The sequence below is a fragment of the Amia ocellicauda genome, chromosome 16, assembly GCF_036373705.1.
Source record: "Amia ocellicauda isolate fAmiCal2 chromosome 16, fAmiCal2.hap1, whole genome shotgun sequence".
NCBI classification, from domain to species: domain Eukaryota; kingdom Metazoa; phylum Chordata; class Actinopteri; order Amiiformes; family Amiidae; genus Amia; species Amia ocellicauda.
The window spans coordinates 17065105-17092139 of record NC_089865.1 but is presented as its reverse complement, the minus strand read 5'-3'; the positions used below and the strand labels follow the sequence as shown (position 1 = coordinate 17092139).

General features: G+C 39.2%; 1 protein-coding gene across 1 annotated transcript in view; it reads right to left on the bottom strand.

Moving 5' to 3' along the window:
• Window positions 1–25848, bottom strand: part of stk11ip (serine/threonine kinase 11 interacting protein) — a 34789-nt gene extending 8941 nt beyond the window's left edge. The window contains exons 1-22 of the mRNA XM_066687572.1: window positions 25694–25848; window positions 24290–24357; window positions 23701–23903; window positions 23181–23255; window positions 22854–22949; window positions 22424–22531; window positions 22104–22175; window positions 21077–21206; window positions 19345–19448; window positions 19027–19116; window positions 18612–18653; window positions 18316–18486; window positions 18099–18180; window positions 17585–18007; window positions 17244–17440; window positions 16923–17033; window positions 15760–15964; window positions 12732–12895; window positions 6198–6561; window positions 4827–4939; window positions 2935–3032; window positions 1721–1899 (exon numbers count right to left, since the gene is read on the bottom strand). Coding sequence (XP_066543669.1) covers window positions 1721–1899; window positions 2935–3032; window positions 4827–4939; window positions 6198–6561; window positions 12732–12895; window positions 15760–15964; window positions 16923–17033; window positions 17244–17440; window positions 17585–18007; window positions 18099–18180; window positions 18316–18486; window positions 18612–18653; window positions 19027–19116; window positions 19345–19448; window positions 21077–21206; window positions 22104–22175; window positions 22424–22531; window positions 22854–22949; window positions 23181–23255; window positions 23701–23903; window positions 24290–24356 — 3094 coding nt within the window. The 5' untranslated portion in view covers window position 24357; window positions 25694–25848. The remainder of the gene's footprint in view (window positions 1–1720; window positions 1900–2934; window positions 3033–4826; window positions 4940–6197; window positions 6562–12731; window positions 12896–15759; window positions 15965–16922; window positions 17034–17243; window positions 17441–17584; window positions 18008–18098; window positions 18181–18315; window positions 18487–18611; window positions 18654–19026; window positions 19117–19344; window positions 19449–21076; window positions 21207–22103; window positions 22176–22423; window positions 22532–22853; window positions 22950–23180; window positions 23256–23700; window positions 23904–24289; window positions 24358–25693) is intronic.
• Between the last annotated feature and the right edge of the window lie 1187 nt (window positions 25849–27035).

Sequence of the window (27035 nt, the reverse complement as noted above, 5' to 3'; positions counted from 1 at the left end):
AATAGTTTGCATTTGCAGTAATACGTTATCCTATCCAAATTTAAGATAAATCCATGTAAATTACAAATAGTTCCTGTGCATCCTAGCTGGTTCTGTGATCTTAACAATAAAATACTTCATATAATACCTAAATAACAACATACAACGTGAAACAAAATAAATCATAAACTGAATAAACTCGTCCAGTGCCGTGCCGTGCTGTGCACTTTAACAGAGCACACGGACCACACGGGCCAGCCTTCGATCCCCACGTGCATCAATGAGCCTTGGCTGCCCATGACCCTGTTGCCGGTTCAGCGCTTTTCCTTCCTTGGACCACTTTTGATAGGTACTGACCACTGCAGACCGGGAACACCCCACAAGAGCTGCAGTTTTGGAGATGCTCTGACCCAGTCGTCTAGCCATCACAATGTGGCCCTTGTCAGAGTCGCTCAGATCCTTACACTTGCCCATTTTTCCTGCTTCTAACACATCAACTTTGAGGACAAAATGTTCACTTGCTACCTAATATATCCCACCCACTGACAGGTGCCATGATAATGAGATTATCAGTGTTATTCACTTCACCTGTCAGTGGTCAAAATGTTATGGCTGATCGGCATATACCATTGCTTATAATATGATAAATGCTTTCTGAATACATTTAATCATTGCTTTTCTTTCTGTTTGTGAGATTAATTATGCTTACGTGCAAGGAGAATACTATCCTATTGTTCACTATCTTGTGAGTATTTGTTACTGCCAAGTTTAACTGAGATCCCACTGAATTCAGTGGGAACAAGACCTTGAAACCAGGTATTAAGCAACTTCTATATTTTGGGACTAGATAAATGGCTCCAGTAGAAGACGTAAGCAAGTTGTGAAACCTTCCCAGACCTTCAATATTATACAAAACTGGGCAACTGTATCACTGCTTGCTCCTAATGGAAGAGAGGGGACTGCCTTCTGTAACCAGGGAATCAATATGCCTTGTGGTCCGAACCAGACGCAGGGTCTCCGTGTGAATTGGTTCGAAAATAAAGCCGATTGACTGAAACTGCTGTTGCAAGAAATTAATTCCAACATTTGTGATATGCATGGGCTCAATTTTAGAATTGCTTTTTCATTGTAAAACTTACGTTTCAAAGAAAACAAAAACAGACAACATTTTCTGTAAAACCAGATGGACTGTCATCATATCCTCATATACTCTCCAATAACCATGACAGCTTAATTGAAAATTAGCAGCGGGAATAACTAATAAACTGCAGTTTTTCAATAAATGTTGCAAGTCTAATAAATTGTATTATACGGACTTCAAACAACTGCCCTTAAGCCGTATAGATGTGAATATAATTTTATTTTATAATACGATGTACACTAGAGACATTTTGTGTTTGAGTTCAGAACAGCCTTCAAGTTAAAAGAAAAACTCTAGTCAGCTAACAAATATGTTGAAACTTGCATTATTTTAGGTATCTTTAAGGATTATTTCATGAAGGAGCTTTGTAAGTTGTTGATTTGGAGCAGATCAGACTGGAAGGTGATATTTTTGTACACTTCTTGTATTTAGGGCAAGGATGAAAAAAAGGCTTTCATGCTTCAAAACTTCCGAGCGGAAACCACAAGTGAATATAGTTGGAATGAGATACTGTTGCATCTAAAAAAAAAAAAAGGAGAAAGCAAGTCAAGCAAGTCTTTTGAAGCCGAGCCAGTGTGCTTGAATGGAGGCGAGACCTGCCTGTGAGAAGACTGAAGACGTGTTCGCAACGAGTGCTGTCCCGAATGAGCAGGGTGTAGGCACTTCCACCTTCTTCAAACTCCATGTGAATGCTTTGGGAGCCCAGGCCCACCTCCAGGTAACCCAGATCAGACACCTGATGGCTCTCTCGCTTCCTCAGCCAATCAGACGGCTGCCCTCTGTAGGGAGAGAGACACGGGTAACATAACACACCAGCCACCGTAGATCAGTGGTCCTCAAACTAGGCTCTAAAAAGTCAATTAAATTGATTCTGAACAGCTATATTATTTTATTTGTAAGTTGTCTCAAACCCTTGGGTAGTGGGGTTTATACAAAATACCTAGGAAGTTATTTTTCTTGACGTGAGCCTGTTTAAAAATTAAGGAAAGAAGAAATAAACAAATGTGAAAAAATATATATATATATATATTTATTTAAGGTCTTGAGAAATACGCTATAAGACTGTTTAAAAAGTCTAAACCCTAATAAGCTGCAGTTTAAACTACCAAGGTTTTGTTTACTAAAGGATTAATTTTTTTTCTCAAGTTACATACACTGTGACCATAACGTCAAGTTTTAAGCTGCTAAGTTGGGATGTTTTTTTTTTTGGTCTCTGAATGAAGATGATTCAGATGAACTGGACTGAACAGCAAGTTAAATAGCGTGCACAACTCGTGTTAGTCAATCTGAACCCAATTCAAAGAAGACCAAGATATGGGCTTTATGTCCTCTGTTTCGTGAGAATAAGATATGAAATTAGAAATTAAGGTGAAACTTAAAATTACAATATACCGCACAAAAACAGTCTGATACTGTGTGAGCCAAGATGATATAATCAGAAACAGAACATGTTCCTTCATTACTGAGGGAGTCGGCCTGAAATTAATAACCCACATCAGTCGCAAATCCGACATAGTCTGGGCTGTTGCTGTGGTTAACTACAACATAAACTGCATCGCATGGCTAATAATTACACAACCAGACCTGCAAACCTGTACTGTCATGCAACTCCCTTGGTATACAAATACCCCTACTGTTAAGAACCTAAAGTTAAAGGAATTGAAAAATAAGCACAAAAACCACAATCATTTTTAAGTCCATATTTCAGGTCAATCTTTGGCGTGTAAAACTGATGCTGAAGAAAAGTGTTTTGTTATACATGCCCAGCTTGGAAGGAACAGTGAATTCCAATGTAGAACAATGTCAATTCTTACTGTGTTTCTGAGGTGATTTCCAAAATGTAAAGCCACTGGTCTGACACCACCAAGAGTGAAGGAAACTCTCCAGGGTCTCCGAACTTTACTGTTGACATCTGAAACGTGAACAAAGAAATAAAACTGGCTTAGACGTGAGAGCTGAGATAACAAGAGAATATACTTTTTCAATCACATTAAAGAATAAATGGCATTCGATTTTGTCTGTGGCAGCAGAAGAAACTAACGAAATATACATATCAACGATATAGCATTTTCCAATGCTAGACATATACACTGTAATTAAGGGATTACCAAGGTCTAAAGAATTTGTTTCTTCAATTTTCAATCATCAACAGCTGGCTATTGTTTGTATGAAGGGGAATGTTTCTTCTATTGTTTTGAAATTGCATTGTAAAAGCTCAATTACATCCACATAAAAGCTTCCTGAATTAAATCTCTCAAACTATTTGACATACAATACATTATATATACAAATTAGGTCTGAATTTCCAAAACAGAATATATTTCAGACTTTCAGAAAAAGAGAGCTTTCCAGAGTGCATATGTTTGGTGGCATGTAGTCAGTGAGATTTTATACACTGGTTGAATTAGGCAAACATAAGATAGTACCTAGAGAAGAGAAGAGAACACTGTGTGTGTTTTGTTAATCTGGCATTGCATCGACAAATTGATCACTACTTCTGAAACACCTGCATAAATATATTCAAATCTGTATTTAAAGTGAGTTGTTTTGCGCTATCATCACACACAAGTGTCCCTTTAAGGTTGGTGTCCCCATATTTGTTAGGATGAAGTATCTGGCAAGCATTAAATTGCGAGATCCCACAGAGATTTTGTTCTTGCACTTCAATTCACCGGGTTACATGTCAAAATGTATACCATTCTCCATTGGAGCAGTTTCCACAAATACAATCCTTAGAAGAGTTCATCAGCGCATTGGAGGAACAGCGGGAAAGAAATAAAACAAAAGCAACATCTATTGAATCAGTTCACAATGAGACCAACAATACATCTGGGCACCTCCTTCCGGCACTTACACATCTTTTCAGACAATACTTGTAATTTTAGTCCTTTAATCTCCTGTAGGATCACACTTTAAATTTTAACATGCTTCTTGCATTACTTGTACTCGTATTATTTTGATTTCCCCTTTGCTCCCTTTCCCGTAGCCCTTGAGTATGACCTAACATCTTGTCCGCACTTAGCTTTTACTATCCAGAATGTAAGACCTAATTTATTGTATTCACTTGTGTAAATTGGAATTTGTAAAATGTATTATGCTTTGAATTGCTTTGTATTATGTAAATCTGAATTTGTAATGTCTGATGCCTTTTACTGAACTGTATTTTTGCAATTTGTATTGCGTTTGTTTTGTAAGTCGCCCTGGATAAGGGTGTCTGCCAATAAATAAATAATAATAATAATAATAATAATAATGAAACTATTATATACAGTGTATATATATATATATATATATATATATATATATATATATATATATATATAAAAAATATGTTAAAAATAATTAAATGAGGCTTATTACTTAGTTACACATTAATGTCAGGACTGGAAAAAAATGCCCTGAATACCAATAGGCCAAATTACATAAAAACTTTGACCTCACCATCATTTACACATTTTAGTGTGTAGCAAACAAAAAGCAGCCTTTGGGCATCAGGTGAGTGGGTTGAAGGTTGTTTTAACCTAGACTAATTAATATTTTTCACAGTAAACTTGACAAGTAAGGTTACTTAACCTCTGACATTAGCTAAAGCAGCAGCAGACAAAGACCATTTGGTTCAAGATGAATACTAATAGAACAACACATCAAACTGGTTTGTAAGTGTTTTTCACAGAATCCATAACTTTTTGTCAAATGGGTTTCTTGCCTTCAGGAATAACTGTAGCTCCTCTGAGTCCTCCTCAAACACATCAACATCAAAGAACAGCTTGAGACGGTGGTCCACGGCCTGGAAGTCCTCTATGAACAGGTTGTACTCAACTGGGGGCAAAAAAACAAAAATGAAAACAGATTCATTGCTTCAGCAAGTGCAGTGATTAAATACAGAGGAAAGTAAACCCTAGGAATGCATACCAGCAGAGGCATTGCCTTGGCACGCCATATAATTATGGGTGTATGAAGAAACCTGGAGGTGTGAGTTAGTCAGAGCAAAGCTTCTTTGGAAGAACTCTCTAGATTGAGTTGAAATTAAACCACCGCAAGCAAATTATGGGTTAATTCTATGTGGATTCTAAGAAAGAAGACATTGCTCTTTCACTCCACATACATGGAAATGTGCAGTGCTATATTCCACCCTTCTGAGTATTCAGATTTTGTATGTATACTGCAAATCAATATCATTCTGAACTGAAGGACCTATTTAATCCATGAACACCATGTGTTAGATTCAGCCAGACAAGCAGTCATTACAATAAATTGGTTTTAACCACTTTAAAGTCACTTTTATGCTGCAAAACTGGAAACATATGTATTGGCTGAAGATGTCGATTTATTTTTTCCTTCTTTTACTGTAGTACTGAACCTCGTTATATTTCTTACAGATGTGTCAGTGAACAGTTATATGAGATTAGGCACGTTATAAAAGATGTTAGTCAACATGTGGAGAAAACTAACAAATAAATAAGTGAACAGAAAGGTAAGAAAAGAGTCACGGGTTCCTGCTATAGACTATAAAGCCCAGTCTGTCCTTACTCCCTAGAGATGCATTCCACCATCATGCATCATCATACAAAAGGGCATTCAGTTTTTCCAGTGCCACACCTCGGATCAGTTTATAAATGAGTTACAAAATAGAAATTGAAAAGCAGGCCAATTTTTTTTTTTTAAATTGTATGGTTCCTAAACACTGCATCACGTTTCTTATATTTGAAGTGGGGAGACAAACAACAAAACCGGATGACAAAGGTGGACTACCATCACAGCAACAATGTCGATAATTGACCTACAAGAGCTACCTCTTCAGTTTTAAAATCTGACTCAGGAAACCACAGAACACGCTTTTGTCAGCAGTTGTCTCTCCTTATTCCCCACTCCTCCCATTTCTGCTTGTACTGGTAAATCTCACGCCTCATGTCTTGACAAAGTTTGTAATGCAGAGAGCAAATCGTAGCAGGTTTGTTACAAAAGATTCTAAGATTCTAATTATTTTAGGGATTAAGGCCAGATCCAAACAGCTCCTTTTTTGTCCAATTTAACCCCCTACCACCTTCCACTCCAGCCCCATCGCTCCCGAACTCACGAAGACTTGATTCCTCATTGCTCTCCGGTTGCGTCTGAGGTGTCTTGGCTGTGCTGTAGCAATAGCTCCCAGCTAGATCTTCTCCTTTTGAATTGATCTCCACCGCCAGCCTGCTGGAAAAGGAAACGTCTGTGCTTGCCGGGGTGTCCACGTCGGTGGTATGGAAACTGGCCAGCTGTGAGTCAGTGTTGTCCCCCCAGCTCTGTCCTTCTACCCCTGAGCCCTCTCCAATATAAAACGTCCCATTTTTGGGAGTTGAGAAGCTTTCCGTCGTAGAGTCGTACTGGGCCGTCTGTTCCGCTCCCTCTAGCTCTTGGTTTGCTGTCGGTGTGCCAGTACGAGGGCTGCAGCTGACAGGAGATTCCTGCAAGAAAAATTGAGATGAGCTATGATTTACTTTGCCGAACTGGATTTCTGCCAGCGTCACTAAGGGGCTTTCCCTCTGCCTCAGAGACCTCAGGTGCATCTCAGACATATTCATATTCTGCTGACAAAGTCCCTCATATAGATCATGATGTATTCATTAGACCCCCAATATTTCTGCCCTGAATATAAATTTATATTTGTATAACCAAAAAGGTTTGGGATCTGTAACATTATAATCTAGGATGAGATGCATTGTAACAACATATAATACACAGGGGTGGAAAGTAACGAATTACAACTACTCTCGCTTCTCCAATTCAGTAGCTTTTTCGTGTACTTTTTCGAGTATTTTTCAAATTTGGTAATTTCACTTTTACATAAGTATGTTTTGAGTTATGCATTGTACTTTGCTACTTTTAAAAAGGCTTTCGTTACAGAGTAAAAATTTTGTAGGCTGTCACGAAAAAACTAAAATAAACGTGGGTGACAGACAGACAAAAAGACCAATAAATTAAGGAGCAATACACTCAATTGTCAAGCATCCTGCCCAAAACACTTAGCAGGCCAATCATAGTGTGTGTTGTGATGTTACGGCTGGTCAGTCCATTCATCAAAGTTTGAAGTCAGTCCTTCAGCCCAGCAGTAAGGAGTAAGCAGTAAGTAAGTAGGGGTTTATATTGTTTAATTGAAATCGACGATCGATCAAAACAAGCGTTTAATTTCTACCATCAAATGTAAAGATGTGGTCGTGATTTATTTATTTATTTGATTTGATTATTAACACACACTAAATATCTGTGTGTGTGAATTTCTCCCGCTTCCTTATATGTTACGAAATATTTGAATGAAATACCTATACAGCACTTCAGCTGTGAACTCCTAACATTGAATAAGTTATAAACATTTTCTTCAAACACAGAACCTGCAGTTTATGCAGTAGGATATACTGAATACAATATAGCCAACAATCTGGGATTTGTAATAAACATTAGTCATTGTGAAAGAGTTATAATCGTGTTGATTCCTGAAACGTGATTTTCTACAAGTCATATATTGTCATTAATATTGTTTTAGCATATTTGCACCTCTCGTCTGCCTGTCCTCTGACCGGCTCAGCACGTTTCTAATTTTCCTTCTTAATCTCGTTGCAAACACAGGTCTCTGAATCAATGCCTTGATCAGCCACCTGTTTGATCATGAATGCTAATTATGTTATATTATAGGGCAGTGTAGTGTTGAAAAGCACGTTTATTGCATTAAAATAATTGTTCAATTTCTGTCAAAAAAGGTTATTAATTTGGAGACAAGTGTGTGAAGAAAAATAACAAATAAAATTGAAAGTTGTGGAATCGTTACACCCCTATTAGTGAGCAAACATTTAAAGAGCTTCATGGCAAAATGTGATAAAAGCCAGTTCCACACATAATTCAAGTTATTTTTATGGATATATCTTCTAGAGGGTACCCTTTTCACGTAGTATACACAGTTTAATAAGCTAAAACGAGTTATATGTCTTGTAATCCCAATGCTAAAAACTATTTGTTTGTTTTTTCTTCCAAAACGCCACATTTGACATTCCTGATTTTTATCAAAATGCAATATATCCATTTTGGCCAATCAGCATCGCGCTCGTTTTCAAAATAGGACTGATCTCTGAAATGGTAAACGTTCACACGATCACAATGGATACATCATTCAGCAATGATTACAAAATATTAGACAATATCACACATTACAAACCCGTACTTAATAGCAATTTGGTTTTTGGAAAGAGATGTTTCTATAAAATACAGGGGACAAACTAAAACGAATGACAAAATGGAATGCCCATAGACTACAATGGGGAAAACAGAAGGACGGTCTATATCTCCAAATCCCACACAGGAATCCTAAAACCCTGAATATGCGTTCTTTTAAATCACCTCATATAAAAATATATATCTACATAAAGTCAGGTGACAAATTAAAGGAAAAACCAACATAAAGTGTCTCAGTAAGGTGTTGGGCACCATGAGCCACCAGAACAGCTTCAATGCTCTTGGCACAGATTGTACGAGTCTCTGAACTCTACTGGAGGGATGAACACCATTCTTCCAAAAGATATTCCCTCATTTGGGGTTTCGATGGTGGTGGAGAGCACTGTCTAACACGTCGGTCCAAAATCTCTCATAGGTGTTCAATTGGGTTGAGATCTAGTGACTGCGAAGGCCATAGCATATGATTCACATCATTTTCATACCTATGATGACTCTTGTATCACCATAGGATAAAGGTGATCACTCAGAGGGAAGGGTCACTGCAAATCATGACAAAGTTATTCTAAGGGGACAAGTGGACCCAAACCATGCCAGGAGAATGCCACCCCCACCAGAGCATAATAGCCTTTGTCTTCTGTTCTCTCTATGGCCTTGGATGAAAATGTTTTTCTAAAAATCAGCTACACAGAACTACTGCAGCTGGCCTCTCCGGAGTGATACACAAAGATTAAATTCATACATGGGTTACACAATCTTACTGCAACAATGGTGCGAATATAATATATTTGGCATTTAGACAGGGCACTGTCCCACCTCAGATGACTCATCTCTGTAGACCAGTGCCTATAGTGCCCCAATAATGACCCCTCTTTCAAAGGCACTTAGATCCTTTCCTCTTGCCATCTTGATCCAAAATCGAGGTCAACTGGGCCTACTCAGCACTTTTATACAATGAGGGAAAAAAGTATTTGATCCCCTGCTGATTTTGTACGTTTGCCCACTGACAAAGAAATTATCAGTCTATAATTTTAATGGTAGTTGTATTTTAACAGTGAGAGACAGAATAACAACAAAATAATCCAGAAAAACGCATTTCAAAAAAGTTATACATTGATTTGCATGTTAATGAGGGAAATAACTATTTGATCCCCTATCAATCAGCAAGATTTCTGGCTCCCAGGTGTCTCTCTTAAAGGGAGTGCCCCTAATTTCAGCTTGTTACCTGTATAAAAGACACCTGTCCACAGAAGCAATCAATCAATCAGATTCCAAACTCTCCACCATGGCCAAGACCAAAGAGCTGTCCAAGGATGTCAGGGACAAGATTGTAGACCTACACAAGGCTGGAATGGGCTACAAGACCATCGCCAAGCAGCTTGGTGAGAAGGTGACAACAGTTGGTGCGATTATTCGCAAATGGAAGAAACACAAAATAACTGTCAGTCTCCCTCGGTCTGGGGCTCCATGCAAGATCTCACCTCGTGGAGTTTCAATGATCATGAGAACGGTGAGGAATCAGCCCAGAACTACACGGGAGGATCTTGTTAATGATCTCAAGGCAGCTGGGACCATAGTCACCAAGAAAACAATTGGTAACACACTACGCCGTGAAGGACTGAAATCCTGCAGCGCCCGCAAGGTCCCCCTGCTCAAGAAAGCACATGTACAGGCCCGTCTGAAGTTTGCCAATGAACATCTGAATGATTCAGAGGAGTGTTGTGGTCAGATGAGACCAAAATCGAGCTCTTTGGCATCAACTCAACTTGTCGTGTTTGGAGGAGGAGGAATGACCCCAAGAACACCATCCCCACCGTCAAACATGGAGGTGGAAACATTATGCTTTGGGGGGGTTTTTCTGCTAAGGGGACAGGACAACTGCACCGCATCAAAGGGACGATGGACGGGGCCATGCACCTTCAAATCTTGGGTGAGAACCTCCTTCCCTCAGCCAGGGCATTGAAAATGGGTCATGGATGGGTAATCCAGCATGACAATGACCCAAAACACACAGCCAAGGCAACAAAGGAGTGGCTCAAGAAGAAGCACATTAAGGTCCTGAAGTGGCCTAGCCAGTCTCCAGACCTTAATCCCATCGAAAATCTGTGGAGGGAGCTGAAGGTTCAAGTTGCCAAACGTCAGCCTCGAAACCTTAATGACTTGGAGAGGATCTGCAAAGAGGAGTGGGACAAAATCCCTCCTGAGATGTGTGCAAACCTGGTGGCCAACTACAAGAAACGTCTGACCTCTGTGATTGCCAACAAGGGTTTTGCCACGAAGTACTAAGTCGAAGGGGTCAAATAGTTATTTCCCTCATTAACATGCAAATCAATTTATAACTTTTTTGAAATGCGTTTTTCTGGATTGTTTTGTTGTTATTCTGTCTCTCACTGTTAAAATACACCTACCATTAAAATTATAGACTGATCATTTCTTTGTCAGTGGGCAAACGTACAAAATCAGCAGGGGATCAAATACTTTTTTCCCTCACTGTACATGCCACAGAGCATGGTAGGATGTTAACTGCTTAATTGTATCATGCAGTACATCTGTTTGGAGGCATCTACATTCATTATCATGTTCCTCTAATCATTTATTCAGGTTGTTCCTTAATTTTGTCACATGTCTGTGTGTGTATGTGTATATATATTATATATACACCGATCAGCCATAACATTATGACCACCTGCCTAATATTGTGTAGGTTCCCCTTTTGCCGCCAAAACAGCTCTGACCCATCGAGGCATGGACTCCACTAGACCTCTGAAGGTGTGCTGTGGTATCTGGCACCAAAACGTTAGCAGCAGATCCTTTAAGTCCTGTAAGTTGCGACTTACAGATGCTCAATTGGATTGAGATCTGGGGAATTTGGAGGCCAAGTCAACACCTTGAACTTGTGATTCATCAGACCAGGCCACCCTCTTCCATTGCTCCGTGGTCCAGTTCTGATGCTCACGTGCCCATTGTAGGCGCTTTCGGCAGTGGACAGGGGTCAGCATGGGCACCCTGACTGGTCTGCGGCTACGCAGCCCCATACACAACAAACTGCGATGCAGTGTGTGTTCTGACACCTTTCTATCAGAACCAGCATTAACTTTTTCAGCAATTTGAGCTACAGTAGCTTGTCTGTTGGATTGGACCACACGGGCCAGCCTTCGCTCCCCACTTGCATCAATGAGCCTTGGCCGCCCATGACCCTGTACCCGGTTCACCGCTTTTCCTTCCTTGGACCACTTTTGATAGGTACTGACCACTGCAGACCGGGAACACCCCACAAGAGCTGCAGTTTTGGAGATGCTCTGACCCAGTCGTCTAGCCATCACAATTTGGCCCTTGTCAAAGTCGCTCAGATCCTTACGCTTGCCCATTTTTCCTGCTTCTAACACATCAACTTTGAGGACAAAATGTTCACTTGCTGCCTAATATATCCCACCCACTGACAGGTGCCATGATAACGAGATTACGTGAGTGTTATTCACTTCACCTCTCAGTGGTCATAATGTTATGGCTGATTGGTGTATAGTGGTAATGTTTGCTTGGGGATCATGTGACAATTCTTTGTTCAAAGTAACTATGTAACTTGTACTCCGAGTACTTTCTAAATGAGCTACTTTTTACTTTTACTTGAGTAGTTTTTTATACCAGTACGTTTACTTCTACTTGAGTACAATTTCACCAAATTAACAGTACTTCTACTTGAGTAGGATTTTTCAGCACTCTTTCCACCTCTGATAATACATATTCAATTAAGCAATGGCAACAATACATAATTTAAATTTTGCTTTATATACTTCTTATGGAAGACATTGTCATGCGGTGGTTAGTTATAACTAGGTTTACATTTTGGATCAATGTGTTTTATTACAGGTTTACAACCCATTCCTTAAACCCACAACATATAAAGAACTTATTGAATTAGTTGTTATAAATGAAAAACCCAGGCTGTAAACTTAGGATGTAAACTACAGGACTGAGCACCGAGACATCACACTCTTCTGAAAACCACTCACAGAAGAGTGTGAAATGCGCATGTAATGGAAGTGCCAAAAACAATGGTCTGGAATAGATCATCAAAGACAAAAGCTTGGTGGTCTTGACAGCAGACCCTGGACTTACTTCAGAATAATAAATACATCTGTGAGGGATAATGAAATTAGCCCTTGGATGAACTGAGAATTGATTATTTGTAAAACCAAGATAATGGTGGAAAAATAATTAGTTTTAGCACAACTCTCCAGGAAAACCTTTAAAACACCTAGTTTAAATCATAGTATTAGAAAACACCAAACTACCATAGATAAGGAAAAACTGTATCAACTACCAGTTTTCCAGAGTGCTCTACTTATTTAGGTCTATAGTTCTACAGTCTCATGAATACCAGATTGATCAATAACAGGGGTTGGCTCACACTGACCTGTGAACCTGTGTGACGGGCACCAAAGGGGATGTGCAGAATGCTGGGATGTTTTCCTTGAGGACAAGGGATGGGCGTACTGGTACATGGATCCGACTGGCTAGAAATCTGCACGACATGGTCACTGCTGCATTCTGGGCAGACGAGAGCTTTTGCTGTAGAGTCTGGAATAGGAAAACAAAAGGTATAGCAAGGGAAGATAGACCTCACTTTCAATATGAATATACTGATGGGGTAGAACCATGAAAACCAAAGAGGAGGTTAATTCTTGTCAAGGGAAGCATTCTAGAGTCTGGAAGTTAGGGAAGACAAATTCAATTGCATCACAGTGAATCTAAGTCTAGGAGAAACATGGTATTATCCAGCATGTATATGTTAAACTTGATGGGCATTGTTTACAGCACAGGCACTAAGTGACTAATATATGAACTGCTGCATCCTATTCTCACACTGAATCACTGAAAGTAAAAGTTACATTATAAGTTTGTCTAGACAACACTGCATCAAATGAGAGAAGTCAAGTGAGAAAATAAAAACATTTCCAAAAGAAAACCCATTTCCTGAACTGCTTTTTGTCCTATTCTCAGACCTTATCATTGAAATTAACATACTTTTGGAACAATATTTCAGAATGCATATTACATCTGTTCATGCTCATAGAAGACACACACAAACACTTTCTGAAAACAGGTAGTGCATATGAACAGGCATTACTCCACCTCAACAGGGTCAACAACTACAACTAACTGTTCAAGATGTCTCAACTGAATTAGTATGAGGGCCGCCTAATCAGTAACACTTTTTGGTTCCGCATATTATTGGTTCGATTTTCTATACTTGAAGTCAATTAATCACCAAATTACACATGCATTGGCTTCATTTCAAGCTAAAGAAAAAAGATTAATGTATTATTTAACGCTGCAACAATTCGTATGGAGCTGTGTTAGGGTTTTAAATGAGATTTTTAATAATAAAAACAAATTAAGTGTTTATGAGAAGGTGATTACCGTGTCTTTGGCATATCTTGTCCATAATAATAACTTAAACATGCAGTGTACTGGGAATGAGAACTGGGCCTTCCTTGTGTTTTCAAACTACCCCACATATTTCACAAACTCAGCTCAGCCCGTTAGGATCTTGCAGTTGATCATAATATTTTGTTTGAAGACTGCTGTGCGAGGATTGCACACCAGCTGAATAAATACTCTATATTCCAGAAAATCTGAAGCAATGGTTTTGATGCAATGCTGTGCTGGAGAAAGGGGGGACAAGATAATACTTTGCTGTGGGTTTATTTAGCAATTATCTATTTACCCTGTTATTGGATATCTAATAGACCCACTAACTGGATAACACACCTGGAGTGTAAAAAGGTAGGTCTTCTGGTCTAAAAGCCAGTGATACCACGGTGACTTCAAAGCCTTCAAACTTCAAGCCTTACTGCAGCCCAAATACTCAGCAGGGAGTTAAAAGCACTCAGCCCTAGCCATTGTTAAAAACTTTGCTTTTTTTCAGGACACAGAAGATTAGTTTCTAAGGATAATGGAGGAACTAAAGCAGAGAAAGCTTTTAATGGAGGCACCTCATTCTCCAAATAGAGAGCTCTCTTAATTAAAATCTGAAAGTGTTAAAAAGTGATCCCCTCTTCCAAGTCAGCCAAAGACTAATACTGCAGTGCAGGTATAATAATTTTGGGCTTTTCTTTATCACACTGAGCAATACCTCGATTTACATTTGAATTCCATACAGAAACTATGACAAACACTAGCTAAAGGGGGTGGTTTTTTCCTTAATGGTGTAATAAGGTTATTATGTTATTGTTTTTTTAATCTTGTGTGACTTCAGTATTAGTCCAGACAGTTTTGTGCAGTACTGTTACTTTCCCCAAGCATACAACAAGATGGAATTCTGGGAAGGAAATACAGTAAAAAATACATAAACAACATGAAATGACAAGAAAATGCAAAACATAGGAATTAGTTGATTAGGTTCGGATTACAAGAAAATAATTAACATGGTTGTTATCAACATTAAAAATAAAATGTCTAGTATCCAAAGCATCATTTGCTGTCATGACAGCCCCCCATCTATTATTCAGTCTACCTTCCTTATGGAGAGCCAACTTAACCGATTGACATTACAGTGATTTTAGCAGTGCCCTCTGCTGGTTATATAAGTTGATGACATACTCTCCCAAAAAACAAAATCAGTAACTAGTGGACTTGGCCTTTTATTCAATATTGAAAAGGTCTGTTAATGGACATGTTGCCTTATAATCATTAATTCATCTTTATAACAAGCAGAGATAGTAGCTGTAACTGAAATGAATTGTTCAAACATGCCATAAAATCCATGCCTGTTACAAGATATTATAGGTCTGGTCACAGCACTAGAGCAGTGGTTCTCAACCCCCTACCCTGCTGTTTTTTGTTCCAACCGAGCTTTCAGTTACTTAATTGAACTGTTAAGAAAAAAAAAAAATCCTAAATCAGAGCCTTTTTAAGGTTTTAAGTTAAGTATAAAATTGTATAAGGAACTTATTCTCTTATTAAAGAGTCAACTTTTTATCAGTTACACAATTTAAAGGGTCAAATGTAATCAAATGACTTAATTGAATGATTCAATTAAGTAATTTAGAGTGTGGCTGGAATAAAAACCTGCAGGGTAGGGAGTCCTCCAAGACCAGGATTGAGAACCACTGCCCTGACAGACTGATGTTATTGCTTGCTTCGATGGGAGATGAAGAAATGGTCTGGGATAAAGTCTGCTCCTTGGTGGCAAACAACTGTGAAAACTGGATTACAATCTCACAATCAGAAAGTGCCCATTATACGTGACAAACACCATCAACAGCTCCTTTACAACCATCTCTACTTTGTCCATCTATCACCTACTGCTCCCCAGTGCTTTCTAGGCCGTTCCTCTTTCTCCATCCGGTATGTGACGCGTGGCAGCTGGGGTTAGTCCAGATCAGCTACGTGGAGGGGAAAGCACCAGACCAGGTCTCTCGAAAGTGTAGCTCGCTTACCAGCTGTGTCCCGTCCTCCTTCCTCCTCCTCCTCCTCCTCCATGTGGCCAGTACGTCGAGAGAGAAGCCTCCCCCGGTCCTCGTCTTCCTGCTGCTGAAACTCCAGTTTACACTTCAGGCACTGCAGACGCACACGCCGCGGCCGCCCCTCCGAGACCTTCTGCACATTCTCCCCCGCGATTCGGCACAGGACCTCGGCTAAGACCTGCGGCAGGAAACATAAATAAATAAGACACACTTATGTGCCGGGTCACTGGGTAAAATAAATACACAAATCCCACTAGCGACATGCCGGCATGAAGTCATCCTTGTTCTTTTTTCAAAAGAGCAGAGGTTTGTTTTCTTCATTTAAGTATCTAGATATTTGCAAATACATTCTCATCTGTCCAACTCGTTTAGGACGAGTACAGGTGGTTTCTGTTCTGCAAATCTTGTTTATTTAAGTGCCTTGAAACTTGCCTAGATATAACCAATATATTACCTTACTTAATGAGATAATAAAAAAGGAATATGCTCCAAAATATTATTCACAGAAACAGACATCAATAAATTCTCCATGTTGCTAGAATTAAGGGTAAGCTGAGACAAAAATGTAATTGTATATTTATATTGGACTTCGAAATGTCTTTGTTTTTGCATTTATAAAGATTTTGTTTCAGGTCATAGAAAAAATTAAATAATATGAGTACGCATTGAAGACATAGATTAAAAATCCAGTTTTGTCATTTTTGTGAAGCTCCAAAACAAACAGCACACATACCCATCTCTGTTGTATTTATTAATTTAAGTCCATGGTCATATTGTGTTAAAGGGCCTTCTCTGATTTAGCATGACAGTAGCTTATTTTATGGGACGAGATTGAACAAGTTCAATGATTCATAAGGCTAAATAATAGTGACTGAGTACAATGGGTTGATGAATCTGTTGACAAGAATATTTTATGTTAATCAAAACCCTTTGTCTGGCCGTTGTTCAAAACTGTGTTCCACATTTGTGTGACTCCAGGCTACATTGCTCTCTAAGGCCTGTAGGGATTTGCCTAGATATATGTAATCAAACCAGTTTTTTGCATGCTGCGATGAAAGAGAAAAAAGCCAAGTTAATGCCAAAATCGCAGTGATAGTGTTCTTTTCCGGGCCATTACCATTTTGTTTTTTTCCTACCTGCAAGGCCTGCTGTGGATTCTCATCCAACATGACGTATCGCCGTCTCTGCCGGGCTCGGCTGATGTAACTGAAGTGCAGTTCTAGTGCTGGAAGGGACTGCTCCACACCCTGGGGCCACAGGTAGAAAATAAAGCACATGAGGGACATGATATGTAAATGATCATGCAGATTTTGATTGAACACAACTTTCAGTGCTTATGCAATACATCACAAAGCACTCTACTAATAAGCATACCACAAAGGGCGTACTAGGTTTAATGACCATGTAATTATGTGGTGGATCGTCATGCGTTTGTCCACTGTGTGCTAGTGCCTGACCTTTTCTGTCCAAGAGGCCTGGGAGGTGATGACCTCTTGCAGAATGTCCAGCTCTAGCCTGGCCAGAACCTGGCCACTGTGCAGGTCCACCTCCATCACACAGCCCGGCTTCACTCGCAGGAACCGGCGGGAAATCGCCTCCTTCGTGCTCTCATCCCCCGGCAACACACCCACCACCAGGGGCAAGCACAGGTCCACTGAGACAGAGAGGAAGAGAGGTTCATTAAGATGGTACTGGCCAACGAACTCATGTGAAGCAGAGACCAGCCTGTTTGAGTCAATCCATCACCTGAATAACTGTTAAATCCCAAAAAGGTCTAGTGGAGGACCTCAGTGCTAACCTTCTAAATCATCTTCCTCTTCCTCCACCTGCACCCCTTTCTGGGCGTCTGCCGCTCCTTCTCCCTGCATGTCATGGGGGGACACCTCAAGGGTGTGCTCGCTCCAGTCTAAGGCAGTGCCCTCCTGGCTGTGGACTGTCCACTGTAGCGTAGATTCAGTTTCGTCTAGTCCACATTCCTCCTCTTTTGGCTCGGACGTTAAGACCGGGCCAACATGCGTCTCCACCTGTAGTAACTGTGAACCAGCATTGGAATCACTGTGGCTCGAAGTCTTGACAGCGTTCGCCCTCACGACGGGCACCTCGGACCCCTCGGGGGCCTGCATTCCCTCCAAGTGGTGTTTGTAGCGTAGCCAGTCTTCTCCCAGCTGGTCGCGGAAACTGTCCATCCTCTCGATCTCCTTCTGATGACGCAACACAATAGCTGTGGAAGTTAAAGAAACTGTTATATAGCAAGAAACTGTTATACAGATGCCTTTAGTGATAGACCATCATGTTTTCTTTATAAAGCTTACCAAGTGAGGTATATTGGGCCCTGGGTTCATGGTCAGTGTCACTGGGCTCAGAAATGCTGGCTCTTCTCACTTTGATCTTACTCTGAAAGAAAGTTTGTCATTTAATGCAGACACCAATGTAATCTAAAGCCCAAGTGTGTTTTAATCAGCTTAGTCAGGTGTTAGGTCCTCTGGATAAACAGATAACTAGAAAATCAATAAGGGCTGATGTAGTTACCTTAGATTTCTTCCTGTGGAGGCGAGCGGCCCTAGTTTCACTGAGGGACAAACTGTCACTCAGCTCCCCTCCTCCACTGGACGCTTCCTGGATCACACGCTCAGACAGAACCACTTCAGGGACGGAGCTTTGAGCAGCCTGACCAATCAGCTGGCCTGGTTTTGGAAGGACCTGTGAAAGACCTGTGAGTCTGAGATCAGCAGGCAAAGCCATAATACCTTGTCCAAGACCAAAGACAGTTTGACCTATAACGGTGTCTAATTTACCAGAGGTAATGATAGAAAATAAACACTTACGGCTAATTCAGAGGATGACAGAAGGCACCCATCTAGAGTGAGCTGAAAGGAAATCAAGCAAAGCACTTGGCATGAGAAAATCTGTTACAAATGATAAGAGGAATTCAAAGAAATGCATCCATAGCTCTTGGGAACCCAGGGGCAATGGATTGAGCAGGTTACATAATGCAGGCTGCTTGAGTGATGTGAAGATCAGATGTAAATAACCTCACAACACAGAGCCACATTAATTGGCCAATCTGGTTCTTGGCAGGTCTCCAAATCGAGCGCAGAGATCACAGATGAGTAGACAGTTGATTCTAGTTACATCCCACACCATTAGCCTGGGTCACAGCCAGGTGGGCAGAGCTGGGAATTCAGTGAATAGCTAGACACAGGCTGAACTCAATTCAATGCACTAGAGTTATACACTTACTTTGAGAAACGCTGCCTTTGGAGAGATGTGCCTGACTGTTGACACTCGGTGGTCTGGATGGAAGAACAGTGGGTTGCCCTCTAGATTGAGCTGATAGATTTATAAAAGATACACAGATTAGTAGGCCAATCTTTAAAAAAGCCATCAGAAAAGATGTCTATTGTCTTGTTAAAAACAAAATATCAACATAAATACCCATGGGTCCATGGGTGACTGCAATTAAATGGCACAACTTCATGCATTCTAAACATGGGATTTTCATTCTCTAGGGGTTTGCCCCTAGAGGGCAGTGTTGGGATGGGGCAGGATGCCACCCACCACGCTGAGAGAGTGCAGCTGGGACAGGGGGGCCAGCTGGGAGTGCTCCATCAGGAGATTGTAAGCCAGGTCCAGACGCTGGAGAGAGGAAAGGTGCTCCACTCCTGAGAACAGAAAACAGAAGATGCCTTCTAATAGTCATATAATAAGGAGGGGAATATGGATTGGGCACAAGACATGGCTTTCTGTGCTATATATATTCAAGCTGCTCATTAGTGTAGTGTTGGACAGGAAGTTTGAAAAATAGTCACATTATATTACAGGAAGAAGGCTGTCACCTTGCTGGACTCTTAAACTGCCACATGAACTTTAATTGCTGTTCAGTCTCAGCTCTCCCTGGCAAAGGCCAACAATTCCAGACTCCGGAAATGTAATATAAAGCCACAATTGTTACTTTGTTATCCATAAGAATTTATTACTTAAATCGCCTTCAAATCTATTTAGATGATACTGAAGTTATAACGTACTATAACTTATATTAAAGGTAACAGAAGGAGCCGCAAAAAGAAACAAAAAAAACCATTTTTGACATTTTTATTCATGCAATGTCTTTTTATTTATTTATATTTTTTTTTTTACAAAATAGAAGAAAACAAACAGTTCCAGAAAGGTAACTCTAACCTACTTCTGCCTGCTCCCTGCTAAAGTTCAAACTCAATACTGCCAGTGGGCTGCGGATTTCATGTCACCCAAAACAAACAAGCAGTGTCAGTCACTCTGAAATCTGAAGGCCGATCACAGATGAAGTCAAATCTCTCACTTGGTCTCAGAATGGTACATCCAAAAGCAACAGTGGCTTTAGTACATATCATGAGTATTAGTATTTCTTCACTGGAAGCAAAGCAGGAGACTGCCAGCATGTGGCCATTCTAGCGGAGTGCTTAAAGGACAACGCATGAAAAATGAGCATATAAAAATGCTTTACATTTCCAAGATCTTTCAACATTAAAAGTTGAAATCATGCCATTGATGTCTTTGAGACGACTGCAATTCAAACCATGTGTTCCTCAAGCTATAATATCCTTCAGAAACAAGAGATTGATCACATTGTAGTCTGGACACAGGAAATGGTCTGCCAATGTTGTATCAGTCCATATATATTGTTTTCTTTTTCCATGAAATTAGGAATGCATGTTTCAGTGAAGATCGTTTGTGCACGTGACAGAGCCAGATATTCTGAATATTTATCAATTTCCTCTAGCAGTAAAAAACCTTGGAGACCATTGGAGAGTTCTGGTAAAAACAGAAAACTCACAATGATCGTAACTTGCCTGCCCAGTCGTACATGGTGGGTGTATGGGGGTATGTGTTGTTAATGTTTAATGGTTAAGAAAATCATTAATTTTGTAGGGTGCAAGTGGGAGTAATACTGGAGATCCATGGCCAGTAGACATGGTTTTGAATACACAAACAGTGGAGATTGACTAAACCCATGCAGTCAAACAGTGCGTTTCAGTTTGTTGTAAGACCAGTAGCTAAGGCAATGATGATCAATTGTTTTTGTAAGGATCCTGGAAATAAAAAAACATTGTACTGTTTATTTTCTCCAGATCAGTACTGTTCTTCTGTTGGTAAACAAGAATAATATAGCTGTAATCTGAATATGTACCAATTGGTATGTGTTTTTTATTATTATTATTGAATTCTAACTTGTCCTTAAAGTTTAAGAAATGTAATTCTTAAATGAGAAACATTTGTGTCAAGTGTCAAGCTCATCTAGTGCCACTCTTACCATTAATGGTCTCCAGCTCATTGTTCTTGAGAATGAGGGTCACCAGCTTGGCTCTGCCACTCACACTGAGCGCTGGCACTGTCTGCAGAAAGTTGTATCCCAGATTCAGGTGGTCCAGCTCCGTGAGAGGCTGCCCAAGGATGAAAATGATTGTAAACACAAAGAGCAAACCACTTCAAATCTTTCAGGAACAGATTTTCCATTACAAAACTAACAAGAACAAAATATTAGAGACTTTCTTCAATTTTAAAAATGTCTAGAAGGCATGCTCTTGAGATTCTCCTTGGAGGAAAGCCTTCACTGTTTCTCTAGTAAAAGCTGTTGCACGAATCTCACTGAATTTTAGTTGTCAGCAATGTAAGAAACTGCATAAATTAAGCAAAGACACCCTGATCCTACCTAGAATCTCTCTCTTCCTTTCTGGAGCTAATTCGCACAAAACACAGGTAGGGAAGTGTTTGTTATATTTTTCACTGAATAAGATCCCCTCCAAGTAATGAGATCTTAACAATATTATGAACAGTAAGGAACACAAAGTGCAATTGCTAATAACAATGTCACACTCATCTCGTATGTGAGAAAGCAAATCACTGGTATGAAATATTGGTGTAAAAACACCAGTGACAGAGAGAGAGAGATTTCAAATGTGAAAAACAAATTATGTACTTTCTACATACAATGAGAATATTCTTTACTTGAGTTCAAAGTCTTAGAACTTAGAAATTGTTCCTTAAAAAATGGAAAGTGCTAAAAGGTGTTTGAGGAAGTGTAACAGTTGCCCAGGAAATTAGTGACTTTTTTATACCCAGGGAAGTCCCACAGAGGAAGTAACACAGTGCAACAGTGTAATGGCAAGATATTCTTGGAAACCCTACTTAGAAAAAGCTGTACCCAGGGACAATTTCTCAATGAATCATTGTTCTCAATGCCAACCGTTATGCTTCATTTGCTGATTTGTAACAATAACTGTTCAAATACAAGAGGATATCGTTCTCGTTTATTATGTTTTACCCGTTTTAATACTCACCAGCAGAAACTCAGCGCAGTCCTGGATTTTATTGTGGCTCAGGTTCAGGGACTTCAGGACATTCAACAACGTCTTATAACAGTGAACAAAAGATCAATGTACTTTAACAAAGCCAGTCACTCCTCTTCATCCTTATCCATGCACGACATTTTAGTTCAGACAACATTATTTAAGTCAATTAAAAATACAACTTGAGATGGTAGTTGAGATCGTAGATAACTGAACTTGATTCAAACATTAAAACAGAATATACATGTTGTACACTTTTTGGCCTGTTTTTCTTTCACCTGGGTTAATTATTATAGAGCAGGATGTCTTACCAAGGAGTTGTCAAGAGAAGTTATTGAGTTGTAGCTGAAGTTTAAAGTTTTCAACTCGAGCCAGGGCAGGGCTGAACTAAGATCCCCCCCACACAAGGAGATGAGCTCCTGTCAGAGAGAGGGAACAAGCAATAGGTGTGTAAGTGATCAGTAAGTGGGCTGAATTAGATAGTGCAGTGGACAATTAATTTAAATTATACATAAACAGCCACCATTATTGTATTTAGTTTTTATTTTGATTAAAACCGTTCATTTTCCAATTTAATATATTCTATGATTTACTCCTGAGTCTTTGAAAACACACCAATCAACACAGAAGATATAAGACCAAAAACCAAAAATAAACTGGAAGAGTGTCTTCGATGCTTTTTAAAACATCTAAATGGCTAATTTAAAGATTACTCCAGGATTACTCCAGGATTACTCTTACCGCCACAGAGTGGAGACTTTTGGAGCAGGTGAACGCCTCAAGTTGGGAGTAGACAGCCCTCAGCCCCTCCAGGCATTGTGGGGGAACACGCTTCAACTATGACACAACACAGAGGACACACCGACTAGTTAGACACAATATTATATATTCATATTTCCATAGGTCGGTAAGTGAATGCACATTCCAAGATATCCACTTACATTAATTGAAGATGTTTAACAACTGCCTATATCTTATGCACTGATTACATGTATTTATTTGTGTATCTTATATTTATATTTTCCTGTTTTAGTATCACAGGCATTTCAAGCAAGTTTAAAACCTTACCTCCAAGTATTTCAGAGATTTGAATGGGAAGATCTTGACTGGTGACTGAAGTTTTGTTCCAGGAGGATTAATTAGCTGTATAAATAAATACATACATAAATAAATACAAATAAAATAAAATATATGGGTAGAATTCTATCCTTCCTTGAAATGTTGAGAACAATTGCCCCACCTGCTGGCAGTTCCAGAATCTTTCTCTAAAGAACTTGTCACTCATTTTAGTCATCAAAATCATGATGGTCCAATGTGAGACCCAAACTATTCTGGTCAAATGGGTTTTGTTATTTACTGGATTGTAAAACTAAGGCATAAGGAAAACCTTGGGGGCACTCCATAGATATCAAACAGGAATGTGAGGTGTTCAAGGGTGAAACCAGCCGCTAATGAATATATTTAAGCTTAACTAACAGCACAATCAGTTCCGAATAAATACATAAATAACACATTGAAGCTGAGATTAACTTGACACTTGATTTGAGCTGTAGACTGGGATTGGTGAATGTGGAAGTGTAACGCTTACCTTCAGGGAAATTGTCTTCTGAAGCATGTCAAAGAGGAACTGGACCTGCAGGAGGGACACAGTGTCTGCAGGGTGGGACGGCAGGGCCAGGAAGCCGTGCTGGTGCGTCCGGGTCACGAGGTACTGTTCGAACAGCCGGGTCAGGTGCTGCAGGCTGACCGCCCTCAGCGTCAAGGTGCTGGTGCCATCCAGAACAGAATCCCCTTCCCATGAACAACACACAAGTCACACACCAGAGTTGACCTCAAACCCCTGACACAAACATCATCTGACAAACCTGTCATCTTCACATCTGTCCACACTACATTGTATACTGATTAAATTGTGCTCATCGAAACCTTGTAAGCTGCCATGGATAAATAGTTATAAATACATAAAAAATACTAAATTTTAGTTGTTGCTTTTGAACGCTTGTCAATTATTTTCATGTGGCAAGTGCTTTTTACTCTAAGCAATAAAATATAATATAAGGAAAGCACTGTAGGTTAAATAATGTAAATTAATAAAAAGCAGTGAGTAGTAAATAAATAAATAAATACTAAATAAAGTGCTATATTGCTGAATATTGTATGGAAAGAGGTGAAGGTACCATTGTTCCTCAGCAGGCTGGCCAGACTCTGCACAAGGGTCAATCTTCCACACTGGGGTCCTGACATCCTGTGAAAGAGACGTCAAGGTGACAGAAGGTTCATTTAAAAATTACCACCAATTAACATTAATTAATTAATTAATTTAAAGTGGAGGTACTGCCCTATATACCTTTCTGTGGTTTGGGCTGCTACTCAAGCTAACTGTTGTATTTATTGAGATCTACTATTAAAAAAAGAGAAAAGACTACATATGGTGTGTTTGGATAAGTACTGGCTTAAACATACACATACAAACACAGACACACACAAGCAAAAATCCATGGTTAAATGAGCATTAGACTGCAGCTGCCACAGCTTGTCACTACACTAAAACGAAACCTCGCTGTTTCCCCTGAATATGTTGATTTAATTAACTGCTCTGCATCAAAGGCAGGCACATTTTGCTTCAGAATATAATTTAATAGCTTTCTATTGTTCTATTATTAATGGTGTCGGCAGGCAGCCACCAGAGCATACAGGGATTTCTTTATTATGTCTACAACAGAAATGTATAACCTGACTTGGTCTATATCAGTCTCAGCCTGATGAAGTTTACTTGCTAAATTAGGCTGGAATACTGACATCATAATCTGTTATTACACTGATGAACAGCAAGGCATGCTTATTGACACCACATGTAAAGACATCAAAATGTTGTCAACAGCCAAAAACAACAACAAAAAACAATTAGGATAAATACATATGTGTGTGAATATAGTTTTTTTTTTTTCCCTAGCCATGTATACCAAGAGATCAGAATATTGCAATGCCATAGTTTCACTGTTATTGCTAAACTAAAGCAGTCATAATTAGCCACAGAACCGTATCTTTGTATATATAAAGCTAAACTACATGCAGATTTTAGCATTCTGTGTGAAAAAAGAAAATACATACACATACACACATTTCACATTAAATGAGCAGCTGCCCCTGACTTTATTACATACGAGGTCTTCATCCTGGCTGGTACCGCGGGCAGCCCACAAAGCTTTGCCAAGTACAACAAGTGAAAAACAGCTGGCAAAGTCGTGGACTTGTTTTGCAACCCAGAGACTATGATCGGGCATTTAAACGACTCCCTGTCAGGCTCAGGCATCAAACCCCACAGCATATTGTTTTTATACGTATTGTAGCTACTGATTAGTTGACTATTTTGATATTGATGTTGAACTATTAAAATCGTTTGCTATCTGTGCCAACACTGGCTTCAAAGACAACTGAAACAATGCATATCCGCATCATATGTTTCGTTAACACGGTCATCTTCAACACATTCATCTTCAATCGCTTGTGAAACACTTATTTTTTCCTTCATGTCCTATTTGAACACCACCTGCATTGCTCCGATTACCGACTTGGCCTACCTGTATTAAAGCCGCCGGAAAGTGAAAAGATATTCCCTCCAGTCAATACTATTCCACTTGCGATGCATATAATGCACCTTGTTAGGAAACCGATTTCTTAACTTTCCCTTCTTCAAATTGTTGACATTTTAAGAGTCACATGAGCCGGCCTTCACTTCCGGACACAGACCGCCCGACCTGCTCACATTAACCCTTCACTGGCCGTGCATTCAGCAACACGATATGCGATACAACACATACATACAGAGTTATCGAATTAGCCTCGCCGTGTATTAGTCTTATCCTTTCGTTTTATTTAATTCGTTGAATGACATTCTTTATATAAAAATGTAGAAAACAATATGAACTTACCTTTAGTCTTTCAGTTTAGGGCTGAACAATTACAGCGCCCTCTCGTGGTGCGGAGGTCAAATGGAAGTACTATTATCAGGGCTATCAGAATCCAAAATCAATAAAACCATTTTAATTCAATCATTTTTAAATGTAATTATAAAATTGAATAAAAATAATGTAATTAATGTATTACATCTAACAATTAAATCCGCAATAAATTATATTATAAACTAAAAAATGTAATGATTATGTATTTCTTATTTGTATACTGTATTTATTTTTCTATTTACATACTGAGTAATATATATTTTGCAATGTGAGGGAGATTCTCGCATGCATGAGCGATTTTGTTTTAATAAAAAAATGTTTATTCTCATTTTTCTGTATTTCAGTGGTATGATATATTACAGCTGAATGAAAATGAAAGGTCATCATTCATAAACGGAATATAGGGAAACGATATGCCCTCGTTGGCTTATGAAATGTGTTTTATGCGTATATCAAAATTAAAATTAAAACTCCAGGTGATCTACCAAACATACTATATGAATTTAAATGTTTTACACCAATTAATAATACAAACTGCACAGCATTATACGTTTATACAATTTGTCAGATTAACTAACAGTTAGATAATCTATTATTATTATTATTATTATTATTATTATTATTATTATTATTATTATTATTATTATCTAGAGAGAAATATTTAATTAGTGTCTTGCTAATGTTAAATTCATGAGAGAGGGCATGAACTACACTAAGAGAAAAGGGAAGTTGTTATCAGGAAGTACCCTTCTTGTTTTTGCTGTATACTAAACTTTACTACAGAGTTCACTGTGGTGTAGTAGGTGAAGGCAACTAAAAGGCAACCACATTTACAAAAGTGACTGTTTATTTTGATAGAAAGAAAGAGTTCATAGTTTATGTTACTTTCTTGAATAAATGAAAACTCAAACTGGTATTATGAAACTGGTGCCGGAAAAAAAAGGAAGTCCCTGTAAGAAAC